Here is a 12496-nt window from a genome sequence, read left to right on the forward strand (position 1 = left end):
TGTTCTCCCAATTGGGACATGCAATCTTCAGCCAGGAGAACTACTTCTGTTACCAGGTTCTCTTCCTTTCCTCCAAAGTACAGTGGTTTCTTAAACTTTCTACACAGGCATCTGATTCTGTCTTTAACCTACGCTTAGAGTCAACCAAAATGAATGTTTCATATATTCTGCATCAGTAGAGATGTTCTGCCATCTTGTGGTCAGATCTCCAACTGCTAAACCAGCTGGTCAAATCCTTTTTCATCCTGTATCTGTGGGAAACTCTGACACACAAACAGCACTAGGTCAAATAAATTAAGTTCCAAGTGTGTCTTCAATGAGAAATTATGTGGATTAGCAGAAAGCAAACTTAGTGAAAACGTAGAGTTAGAATTCCATCTCATCTTCTCAGCACACTACCGAGTCATTTTAAATAAATTTGAAGAAATTAGATGTTTCCCACATATTTTCAAGAACAGGCTTGAAATCAGGAAAATGCCATGACTGACTCTGCTAAGCAATTGAGGAGTAAAACTTTTCCTCCTTATCCTTCTCCAACTTTTTTAATTGGCCAGAGAATTAATCAGGCAAATCAACCATCTTGGTTCAGCTCTTACAGAGGAAAAATCTTTCTAAAGGCAACATTTAAGCACAAAGATTTAAATAAATAAGTATATATATACATAAAATATGTCAGATGCATGCTCTTGCAGGCTCTGCTACTCCAAACCTGGTCTTGGCCCTGACCTTCTCATTCTCAGGAAATTGACAGTGCCATGAGTCAAAACATGACTGTTTATTCAGTAAAAGCGACTAAACTATAGGTTAAGGGATAAGAGGAAGGAGAAAGGCCTCCATGAGTTAATATTAGTCCAACCATGGGGAAGAGTCTGGCTTATAGATTGTGATGAGAAATCTGACATGCACTCAGAAACCTGTTCCTCTGGAAGAACAGATCATCTGAGATTATGCATATGTGGCTCACTTATTACAGAGTATTGGCATGAAAGAGTACAAACTCTCAGGAAATGTCAGGCTACAGACTGAATGTAAACAAGTATACATCTCTTCTAGGTATGTTTTCATTTCCTGATGTCAAAATGAGTAGTTTGCCCTCAGCTATGATTATTGAGTAATAATCTGTAGTAGAATTTCCCCTTCTGTTGCCTCAGCCACTGCCAACTCAGATTCCAGACCCAAAAAATTTTTCCCAGATTTTATTGTCTACTGCTCAAATCATTGTTTGGCTATCCTGTAAGAAAGTCTTTCATTCCTTTAAATTCTCTCTCCAAATCCTTTCTCATCTATTTTAATTTCTTGGATCTTTCTGGTGCATTCCTGAAGGAATAAATCTACACACGCCTAAAGCCAATGCCAGCTAGTGGTGTAGTACACATAGGAAACTGATCATGAGAAATTTACTCTTGGCCCAGGGAAAGCTAGTCTGCCTCATGGTCAGAAGTAAAAGTTCCCTCCCTGTGATTTGAACTAATAGATCTCCTGGCAACATAGAAAATTAATCTAGTGCCTCATCCATATGGCATAACTTATGTATCTCAAGACTGTGATTATGCAGAATTGCACTCCTAATCTAGAAAGATATATGTGTATTACAAACTGTGTGTAGATTTATATACATTTAATGTATTCATTTAAATTTTTCATTTTAAATTTTTTCATTCTTCATAGAATACAATGCCCAGACCTTTTGTCATGATATTTCTTAGTTTCTTTTTTATTAATTTTTTTATTTTTTATTGAGGTAGCATTGATTTATAACGTTATATAAATTTCAGGTGTACATCATTATATTTCGACTTCTGTAGAAACTACACCATGTTCACCAGCAAAAGTCTAGATGCCATCCATCACCATACAAATGTGCCCCTTTATCCCTTTCACTCTCCCCCACCCCCTTTCTCTCTGGTAACCACCCATCTGTTTTCTATATCTATGTGTTTGTTTATCTTCCACATGGGAGTGAAATCATGTGGTATTTGGCTTTCTCCGTCTGACTCGTTTCACTTAGCATAATAAGTCCATCCGTGTTGTCACAAATGGCAAGATTTCATCTTTTTATGGCTGAGTAGTATTCCATTATATATATATATATGGTATATATATATATATATACCACTTCTTCTTTGTCCATTCATCCATCAATGGGCACGTAGGTTGCTGCCAAATGTTAGCTAATGTAAACAATGCTGCAATGAACATAGGGGTGCATATATCTTGTTGAATTAGTGTTTTCAAGTTCTTTAGATAAATACCCAGAAGTGGAATAACTGGATCATGTGGTAGTTCTATTTTTAATTTTTTGAGAAATCTCCATACTGTTTTCCATAGTGACTGCACCAATTTACATTCCCATCAGCAGTGTATGAGGGTTGCCTTTTCTCCACATCCTCTCCAATGCTTGTTATTTCTTGTCTTTTTAATAATAGCCATTCTGATGGGCATGAGGTGATATCTCATTATGGTTTTGATTTGCATTCCTCTAATAATTAGTGACATTGAATGTATTTTTATGTGCTTGTTGGCCATCTGTATATCTTCTTTGGAAAAATGTCTGTTCATATAGTCTGCCCATTTTTTAATCAGGTTGTTTGCTTTTTTTGGTGTTGAGTTGTATGAGTTCTTTATATATTTATCTTTATATATTTTGGATATTAACCCCTTATAGGATATATGATTTGCAATTACCTTCTCCAGATTGGTAGGTTGTCTTTCTATTTTGTTAATGGTTTCCTTTGCCATGCAGAAGCTTTTTAGTTTGATGTAGTCTCATTTGTGTATTTTTTCTTTTGTTTCCCATTTTAGTTGCAATTTTATTGCCCTTTTCTTGACAGTTTTAGGTCAATATTTGTCTTTTTGAAATATAGTATCCAGAATTGAAAATACTGGTCTGAATGTGATCCACTTGTGGTATACTGTTCTACACATTTGCTATAACCCTAGGACATTCCTTGGACATTTCTTGGAAAAATTCTCAGCCCTATGAGTTTTTTCATTGAATCTTGCCTTCCTATCAAAAACATTGGCATAGAATAGAGATTTGGTTCAAGATGACAACAAAGGAGGCTCCAGAATTTGACTCCTCCTACAGAACAATTTCCTCTCAAAGAAGTCCAGAAACTGGCTGGGTGACTCCTGCACATTGAGTGAGTGAGGAAAAATGTACACTGAGTTGGGTAGGAGAGGCAGAGATAGAGTCTCATCATAAACCCCACCCCCAGCACGGCAACATACAATCAAGAGAGAATTCACAACTTCCAGCTTCTCCCTGATAAGTGAAGGGTTTGGACCCAACACTTAACTTTTAAGACTTCCACCTGAGAGACACGTCCCCTAAACACCCAGCTCTGAAAGCCAACAGGGCTTGAGTCCATGAGACCTACAAGACTATAGTAAACAAAGAAATAGCTCTTAATGGGCACATGAGGACTCACCCCCAGAGCTCCATGCAGAGACAGCAGACTGAAATGCCCATCCCCAGTCTTTCCCAGAGAGGCCTATCTGTGTATCTTAAAAGCTGCAGCCTGAGGGTCAAGCTCCTAACTTAACACAAATCTAGGGACCAACAGCAATCCCCTCCAGAGACTGGGGAGGTTGGCAGGCACCATCTTTGCACTTTCCCTTGGCCCTGCTCCAGATTGCTGGTATCTCCTTGAAAGGAGCCTGGGCACTCTGTGTGTGTGTCTGGCTTCCAATCAGTCTGCATCTAGGTAATGACTGAGATCCTCCCCTTTGGGATACTGACATGTGTCAGCACACCCTCAACTACTGGGAGCCACTAAGAACAAAGAAGCCTACTTGGACAATCACAAAACTTTGAGAGATATCCAAGAGCTAGGGCCAGGTTGAATGATAAGATTCATCTCCTACATGAGATCACCCCTTCAAAACTGGCCAACGTGGCTGTTTTATCTAATGCACAGAAACCAACACAGAAAGTCAAGGAAAATGAAAAAACCGAGGAAGATGTCCTCAATGAACTAGAAAAAGAATAAACCAAGCTCAAAGTCAGTAGAAGGAAGGGAATAACAAAGAAGATCAAAGCAGAAATCAATGAAATAGAGACTAAAAAGACAACAGAAAAGATCAACAAAACTAAGAGCTGGTTTTTTGAAAAGATAAACAAAATAGATAAACCTTTAGCTAGACTCATCAAGAAAAAAACAGAAGACTTGAATAAATAAAGTTAGGGTGAAAGAGGAAACATTACAACTGATACCAGAGAAATACAAATGATCATAAGAGACTACTATGAACAATTATATGCTAACAAATTGGACAACCTAAATGAAATGGATATATTACTAGAAACATACAACCCACCAAGACTGAGTCAGGAAGAAATAGAAAATATGAACAGACCAACTACTAGTAAGGAGATTGAATCAGTAATCAAAAACCTCCCAGCAAACAAAAGTCCAGGACCAGGTGGCTTCACTGGTGAATTCTACCAAACATTTAAATAAGAATTTATACCAATCCTTCTCAAACTCTTCCAAAAAATAGAAGAGGAGATAAAACTTTTAAATTCATTTATGAGGCCAGTATTACCTTGATACCAAAATGAGACAAGGACACTACAAGAAAAGAAAATTACAGGTCAACATCCCTGATGAACATACATGCAAATATCCTGCACAAAATATCAGCAAGTAAAATTCAACAGTACATTAAAAGGATCATACACTATGATCAAGTGGGAATTATCTCTTGGAGGCAAAAATGGTTCAACATGTGCAAACCACTGTGATACACCACATTAACAGAATGAAGGATAAAAATCATATGATCATCTCAATAGATGTAGAAAAAGCATTTGAGGGGTCGACGCCGTGGCTTAGCAGTTAAGTGCACATGCTCCGCTACTGGCGGCCCAGGTTTGGATCCCGGGCGCGCACCGACGCACTGCTTCTCCAGCCATGCTGAGGCTGCGTTCCACATAGAGCAACTAGAAGGATGTGCAACTGTGACATACAACTATCTACTGGGGCTTTGGGGAAAAGAAGGAGGAGGATTGGCCATGGATGTTAGCTCAGAGCCCGTCTTCCTCAGCAAAAAGAGGATGATTAGCATGGATGTTAGCTCAGGGCTGATCTTCCTCACAAAAAAAAAAAAAAAGCATTTGACAAAATACAGCATTCATTCATGATAAAATGGGTACAAAGGAAACGTACCTTAACATCACAAAAGCCATATATGAGAACCCACAGCTAACATCTTACTCAATAGCGAAAAGCTGAAAACTTGTCCTCTAAGATCAGGAACAAGACAAGGATGCCCACTTTCACCACTTTTATTTGACATAGCACTGGAAGTCCTAGCCAGAGCAATTAGGCAAGAAAAAGAAATGAAAGGCATTCAGATTGGAAAGGAAAAAGAAGTAAAGCTATCTCTGTTTGCAGATGACATGATTTTATATATAGAAAACCTGAAAGACTCCACCAAAAAGTGTTAGGGCTAATCAATGAATTCAGTAAAGCTGCAGGATACAAAATCAGTATACAAGTATCAGTTGTGTTTCTACACACTAACAACAAAATATCTGAAAAAGAAATTAAGAAAATAATCCCAATTACAGTTGCATGAAAAAGAATAAAGTACCTAGGAATAAATTTCGTTTAAATGCACCAACTCACAACTAGTAGATAAATAAGTGGCGGAGGTTTAATGCACAGGATAGTGATTATAGTCAACAATACTGTATTACAAACTTCAAAGTTCCTAAGACACTAGACCTTATTTATGCTCATCACAAAAAAGAAATGATAACTATGTGATATGATGTAGGTAATCATGTTGCAATATATTTATGTATCAAATCAAAATGTTGTACACCTTAAACTTGCACAATATGTCAATTATTTCTCAATTTTAAAAAGCCTGATGGAAGAGATAAATACATCTTGAATGCATTCACAAATTTCAATATTCACTGCCATAACCTTAATCCACGCTATTATCCCCCCTCACCTGAACTGTTGTAACAGTCTTCTAACTGGTCTCCTTACCACGTTTTCATCCTACAATCCATTCATTACATAGCAGTAAATGTGACAATATTAAAACACAAATCAGATCACGTCAATGTGGAACTTTCATTCAGTCAATGGCTTTGACTTTATACTTAGAGTAAAATCCCAACTCCTTACAAAGATCTGAACAATCTGGCCCCAGATTACTTCTTCTCTTTCTTATACTCAAGATTCTCACCCCCATTAATTAGCTGGCTTTGCCTAATTCTTTCTTATCCTTCAAGCCTCAGATTCAAAGTCATATTTGCACAAAAAACTTGTACATAAATGTTCATAGCAGCATTATTCATAATACCCCAAAAATGGAAATAACTCAAATGTCCATCAATTGATAAAAAAACACAATGTGGTCAATTGACAAAAAAACACAATGTGGTTTATCTATACAATGGAATATTATTCAACTTTTAAAATGAATGAATTTCTGAGACATTCTACAACATGGATGAACCTGGAAGACATTATGCTGAAATGAAATAAGCCAGACACAAAAGGACAAATATTGTATGATTCATTCTGCTTGTATGAGGTACCTAGAATAGACAAATTACTTAATTGTATGACACAACTCCATATATTTTAAACCTTGATTCTCCTCTTCTACTCACATACTTAAGTACTGAGGGCCATAGAACATACCCATGCTAGTTTTGTGCAGTTTCATGTCCTAATGCTGGGTCAGCAGACCCAGTAAGCAGAACGAATATTCCTGGAAGAAATTCCTATACCAGGAATGGCTAGCAGAAACTTAATTATATACAGAAGTCACTGTGAATCCATAACTATATCCCACTTAATGCAAACAAAATGGGTCTTCAACTCAATCTCAGCTTAGCCAAATTCCCAAAAATGAAGCCACTCCAACACCACCGAAACAAGAGAAAGCCTGAGAGAGGGGTGGCTAGCATGGAAAAAGACTGGTTTTAACCAATTGCCATCAAAATAGCTTACTTTTGAAATTTTCACATAAAGACTATGTGACCACATTATAGGACCCCTCCCAGATGCCTGGAACCTGGCCTCCCTCAGATCTCATTGGGTCCCTTATCAGCTCTTCCTATCTTGTGTAATAGTCTGGCCCCACCCTTCCCCCATGAGCCATCTTGGAGCATGGACTGTGATCCTTCTAAAACATAAATTACATTAGATCACCTTATTTAAAACCCTTCAAATGCTTCCCATTACATGTAGAATAAAATTTGAACTTAACCATAATGGTACAAGGCCACATATGATCGAGTCCCTGACTCCCTCTTTACCCTTATCACCTACTACTCTCCTCACTACCTTCTGGGAACATCAGCCTTCTTTCACAAATGCACCAAATTTGCTTCTGCCTAATGACCATTGTTGCATTTGAAAACTCTTCCTCACCCCAGGTCTAAGCACCCGATTTTATTCATTTTTTCATCATCCAAGATTCAGTCCAAATGTCACCACTCCAGAGGGCTCCATGACCACTGTGATTCTCTTTCACATTACCCGGCTTTATTTTCTTAACATCTCTTGTATTTTGAACTCATTTGTTCAATTGTTTCCTTGTTCTATCTCCCCACAGCAGAATAAAATTCCATATGTGCAGGAAACTTGTCTATATTATGGAATAAGGTATCTTTAATCACTACACCAGTGCCTATCATACGCCCTACAAAATAAATATTTGTTGAGAGGATGTATGTTTGAATGAACTCCAAATGAAATAATTTTGGCTTCTTCTCTCTTAGAGAGAAGAAAGCAGATCCCCAGTGGCCTGGTAGGCCCTGAGTCTGGGGTTGAATCATGGGGTGACCTTGGCCTCATTTGTCTTCTGGCCTCTGCTGCCTGGGTCACTGAGACCTGCTGGAGGACAGCGGGTGGTTCTGTAGAATGGAGGACAATGGGTGAGCCATCACTTCACAGGGGACCTCAAACTAAGAGGTCACCAATTAGAAACCAACAAAATTTGTTTCTTTATTTGTTGACTTTCATGAAAACATTCTGCATGTTTATCACTATAAATAATTTAATTTATGGGTCTCTAAGAAGGTAGTAGGAGTATAGGGATTAAGAATGTGGAATCTGAAGTCAGATTACTTCTCTTCCAATAGTGAGTGTGTCATGTAGTGACTTGGCCTTGTAAAGTCATTTAACTTTTCACTTTTGAAACCCCTTTCCCTGGTTGTAAAAGAAAAAAAAAAAATGAGGACAACACAATATCTGCATCATAAGGTGTTACGGAGATTAAGTGATGCTAAAGGGTTTGTACTGTGCTCATTGCCCATAAGTGTTCCCTAAACATTAGCTCCTTTGCTATTATATTTGTTTTCAGGACTTCCAGCCACCAGAAGTTATGAGTAAAAGCACGGCCAGTATGACAATGTCTCGTTCACCTTTCTTAAAGCTGAGCCACGTGTTAATATTAACAAGTAAGTTGTATCAGCAGCACAGGAACGTTTGTAAGATTCTCACCATGGTAACATATTTAGTGTTTGCTCATTGAGGATCTAACTTTGACCCTAAATTGGACACTTCCGCTATTTGCTTAAACATGGATTTGAATCTTGCCATTGTTTTTAGAATCTGTGAGAGCTCCCTGTTAGTAGTATATACTTATAATCACAGACAGAATTAAAATACCGACAAAATGAAGCAGGAAACATAAGTCTGCGCAAATCCTGCTGTGCAAGTCTTCCCTGTGGCAGATCTGTGGCTGCAGGCCCAGCTGCAGTTTGGGTACAGGCTGTAGAGCACCTGGGAGCACTGTGCCTCCACTGCACAGAGGTAGGTGGCTGAGTCTTCCAGTTGGGAGGCTGTGATGAGGAGGATACTATACAGTTCCTTAGAATTCATTGTACAGTTTAATCTTCCATTCTGCTTAATCCCTGAAGTCAGGAAAAACAGACTGATAAGGCCACCCCCAGGATTCTGTCGGAACCACTGCACACGGTTCACTATGGTAGAAAAATTGCACCTCAGAGTAGAGCTGGTTCCCTCCTGGAGGCTCAGGGCTGAAGGACTCTGCTCCACATTCACCCCTCGCACCCCTGCTTGGAAAGAGAAAAACAAATGCATATGATGTTACTGGGGAGTGATTGATCCAGTTTCTACACCTCGAAAATATCCCAAGAAACACCCACAAGGTGGGACGTAGGACCCTCTAGGAGCTCTGTGTCAGCTCCCCCTCCCCTCCCTCCCACTGTCAGCTGTGGAACACTCCCCAGTCCCCCATCTGGGACGCCCCAACTCACAGCAAACCTGGACCCACAGAAGCCCCAGCAGAGCTCCCCAGTGTCTCCACATGACCCCTTGCCCACTTGCTAAGTTGCCTTCACCCCTGATCTGGAGGGTGTCAAGTCTCGAGTCCAGGCAAATTCTGTTCTTACAGTCAGTATGTTCCACCAGAATCACTGAGCACCAATCACACACACACCTGAGCTTTGTCATTTTGCTTCTTAACAGGAAACTCCACCCATGAGGGCCCAACCCGGGCTGAGTGTGTAATGTCTCTCGGGTGTGTGGATGTGGTGGGGCAGGGGAAGTAGTAAAGTGACATATCCAACATTCCCAGTCTTCTTTTGAGAACTGCTTTGGGAAGGAGAGTTTGAAAGTTTGGATGGAGAGTAAGAAACATAAGAGGGCATCTCAGAGGGAAATAGGGCATCATCTGGGTCAACACATCCTGGAAGATCATGGTTTCAGGGACCCTGCTTTCTAAACAAGAATCAACGTACATAGGTTGATAGAGAATTTGAGAATTTATTTATATGGAATGTCTAACAAAGGAATACTATTTCATGTTACATATCATTTTGTTAATCTCCTTTGTTAGAAAAGTAAATACAAATAAAAGAAATTAGACTAGTTTTATAAATCTAGAAAACATAGATTTATATTTATACATGAACTTAGCATATGTCTAAAATAAGACTTTGCTTGGGAGGAAAGGAAATAGGACATGTATAGAATGTCCACCGTGATCTCATTCCCACCTCCTCTCTTCTCTCATCCAACCTTTTCCCCCACATCCTGCACACCCACATGGCTGATTCTGCTCTGTGAACATGAAGTGAGGGCCACACTTTGCAGTTCAAGCAAAATGTTTCTCCTTTTCCTCCTAGTCTTGTCTTATACCTCTCCCTTTTCTCCTCTCTCTATTTATATGCCATATTTCCCTCATTTCTTTGTCTTTTTCCTCAGAGGAGATATAGGAGAAGAAATTTCATCAGGAGTATTAGAGTAACTTCTAAGTCTGTGGAGTAGAAGTTCATTTTAAGAATCTTTAGTTATAAAAATTAGGAAAAAAGGAAATAGATCATATAGACATTTTCTACTGGAGCCCCCAGTCCCACTTAGCTCTAACAGATTTCTACTCTCAACTCCACTCCAATAATCACCTCTGTCATGTTATCATAGCCCGGGCCCTTGTCAGCCTGATCCAGTGACAGACTTATAGAAGGAAATCTGCGCTCCATCTTTTTGAGCTTATGTTAAAATGGAAGAGCTGAGTAAATGACAGGAGCATTCAGTAAATATTCTCTCTGTATGCTTAGTGATTTCCTTTTATCACGTTTTCCTCAGTGCCTTCCTTTAACTGTTGTTAACCTTCATCTCCCCATTCAGTTTGTCAAATATTCACACACAGATGGGATTATGTAGGACCTTAAAAAAGTTCTTCAGTTAGAGTAAAGCCTAGGCTGCCCCTAATGGATTAAAACCACCAGTGTAGACTGTCACAGTACTCTCCTCTCTGGTCACAGGTCACATGGCAATCCCCACAGAAACAGTCCTTGCCACTCTCCTATTTGAAGTGACTCTCTGAGTAAGTTCCAGTCTCTGGTCTGTTGGAGATACTGTGTTTTTCTCATGAAGTGTCCTTTCCTCATGAATCCTGACTCCTTGAAGATTAAGTAAAGACCATGTCAGCACAAGAGCTAAGTAGTTTAGTCCCCTCTGCCCTATTCGTCTTTATGGAACATGAGATCTTACTGAAAATGCCCCAGGCTGATCCCTGGAGTCACTGAAAGTCTCACATTCAACAGAAGTTTGTGTTTAGCTCCCCCTGCAGTCCCAGGCACTGTGTCACTCAGAGCACAGAAGTACTTGGCCGAGTCACTCCAAAGGGCTGAGGGTTTCCTCAGGTGGAAGGAGGTTTCGCTCTTCCTAAATTCAGCCTCAAAACTTTTGATGCCTGAAACAAGGCTGTTTCCAGACGTGTACTTCAGGAGAAGCTGGAGTCCTTGGTTGGGATATTGCACGTACCAGAAGAGATATGGTGAAAAAGAAGATGTGTATTTGCACCTCAGCTCCAGACGGGCTCCCTCAGAGACGGTGATGTGGACGCCAGGCTGGGTCACCGACTGGGCTCCGGTTCCTCCTGAAACATCAGTGCTGAGTCAGTGAGGCCAGGACAGACTTACCTATTAAGAGAAGGTACTTCTAGGGAAAAAGAGGATGGAACAAAATTTACTCACTCAGGGAAAAAAGTATCATAAGCACTGACGCGGAAACCAAGCTCATGGCTGAAGAAGCTGTGGGATCCTTTTTGAGGATCTTCCCTGAACAGGTAGGAATATGGCTTAGGAAAAAGCACCCTTGGAACAAGGAAGAATGGGTATGCTTGGTGCTGTAGAATCTCGCCTAAGCACGTTCCTGAGATGTGTGGAAGAGTCTCTTCCTTGACAAATCTGGATGTTTTCTGACTTCTAAACTCTCCTCAGATGTCACTGTCTGCAAAGAGCTCCAGCTGGACACCTCAGCCAGCTCTGTGAAGGAGGAGCTGAGGGAATGATGCAGGTCTTGAGCTATAATTCTAGTTTGTGCAACATCGCCCTCTGGAGGCCAAACAGAAGTAGCTCTTCTAGTAAGTTCTTGCCATACCCATTGCTATTTTGGGCATCATTAGAGAGGGACTCAGAAAGGAACAGGCTGGGCAAACTCCTCATCTCAGGTAACTGAGGCATATTCATACCTTTCAATTGAAAACATGTATAGTCGTAATCCTCACAGATGCACAATTTTTCTTGTCCTTTTGATTTCACAGGCATGATGTGATTTGTGGGTGTTTTGACATTCCGTCCTTCCCTAAGTGAGTGTGTGACCCTCTATGGTCCATACTGTTCACTCCAGGTATGGAGACACATAAGAAGAGAGAAACTAAGAGACTTCACAGAAAAATTGAATGGACGAGGACAGTAGTCTTCTGAGTCATTGCCCACAACAGATTACACAGAAGCGTCAGAATAATCCTTAGGGCGGGGGAATCAGGTCAACTGACCCAGGCTCAGTTTTGGGTATGGAGCTGCTGGCAGGTCGAAATTGAGCATCAAGACAATTAAAACAAAAATATTACTTAGCTGCTGCTAAAAGAAGAAAAAAAGAAAGAAAGAAAAAGACCAGTCACTCCCCTAGAACATCTCACAAAATCATCAATTCCAAAAAGGTAAGGCCATTCTAGCAGAATATGTAATCAAGAACTGGGAGTTTAGACC

General features: G+C 40.0%; 1 gene segment (V, D, J or C); it reads right to left on the reverse strand.

The window, feature by feature from the left end:
• Nucleotides 1–10990: 10990 nt before the first annotated feature.
• On the reverse strand, nt 10991–12052 carry LOC131405517 (T cell receptor alpha variable 8-4-like). The segment is given in 2 exon segments: nt 10991–11382; nt 11977–12052. Coding segments are annotated over 2 exon segments (468 nt in total).
• Nucleotides 12053–12496: the final 444 nt, after the last annotated feature.

The sequence above is a fragment of the Diceros bicornis genome, chromosome 5 (assembly GCF_020826845.1).
Source record: "Diceros bicornis minor isolate mBicDic1 chromosome 5, mDicBic1.mat.cur, whole genome shotgun sequence".
In the NCBI taxonomy this organism is placed as follows: Eukaryota; Metazoa; Chordata; class Mammalia; order Perissodactyla; family Rhinocerotidae; genus Diceros; species Diceros bicornis.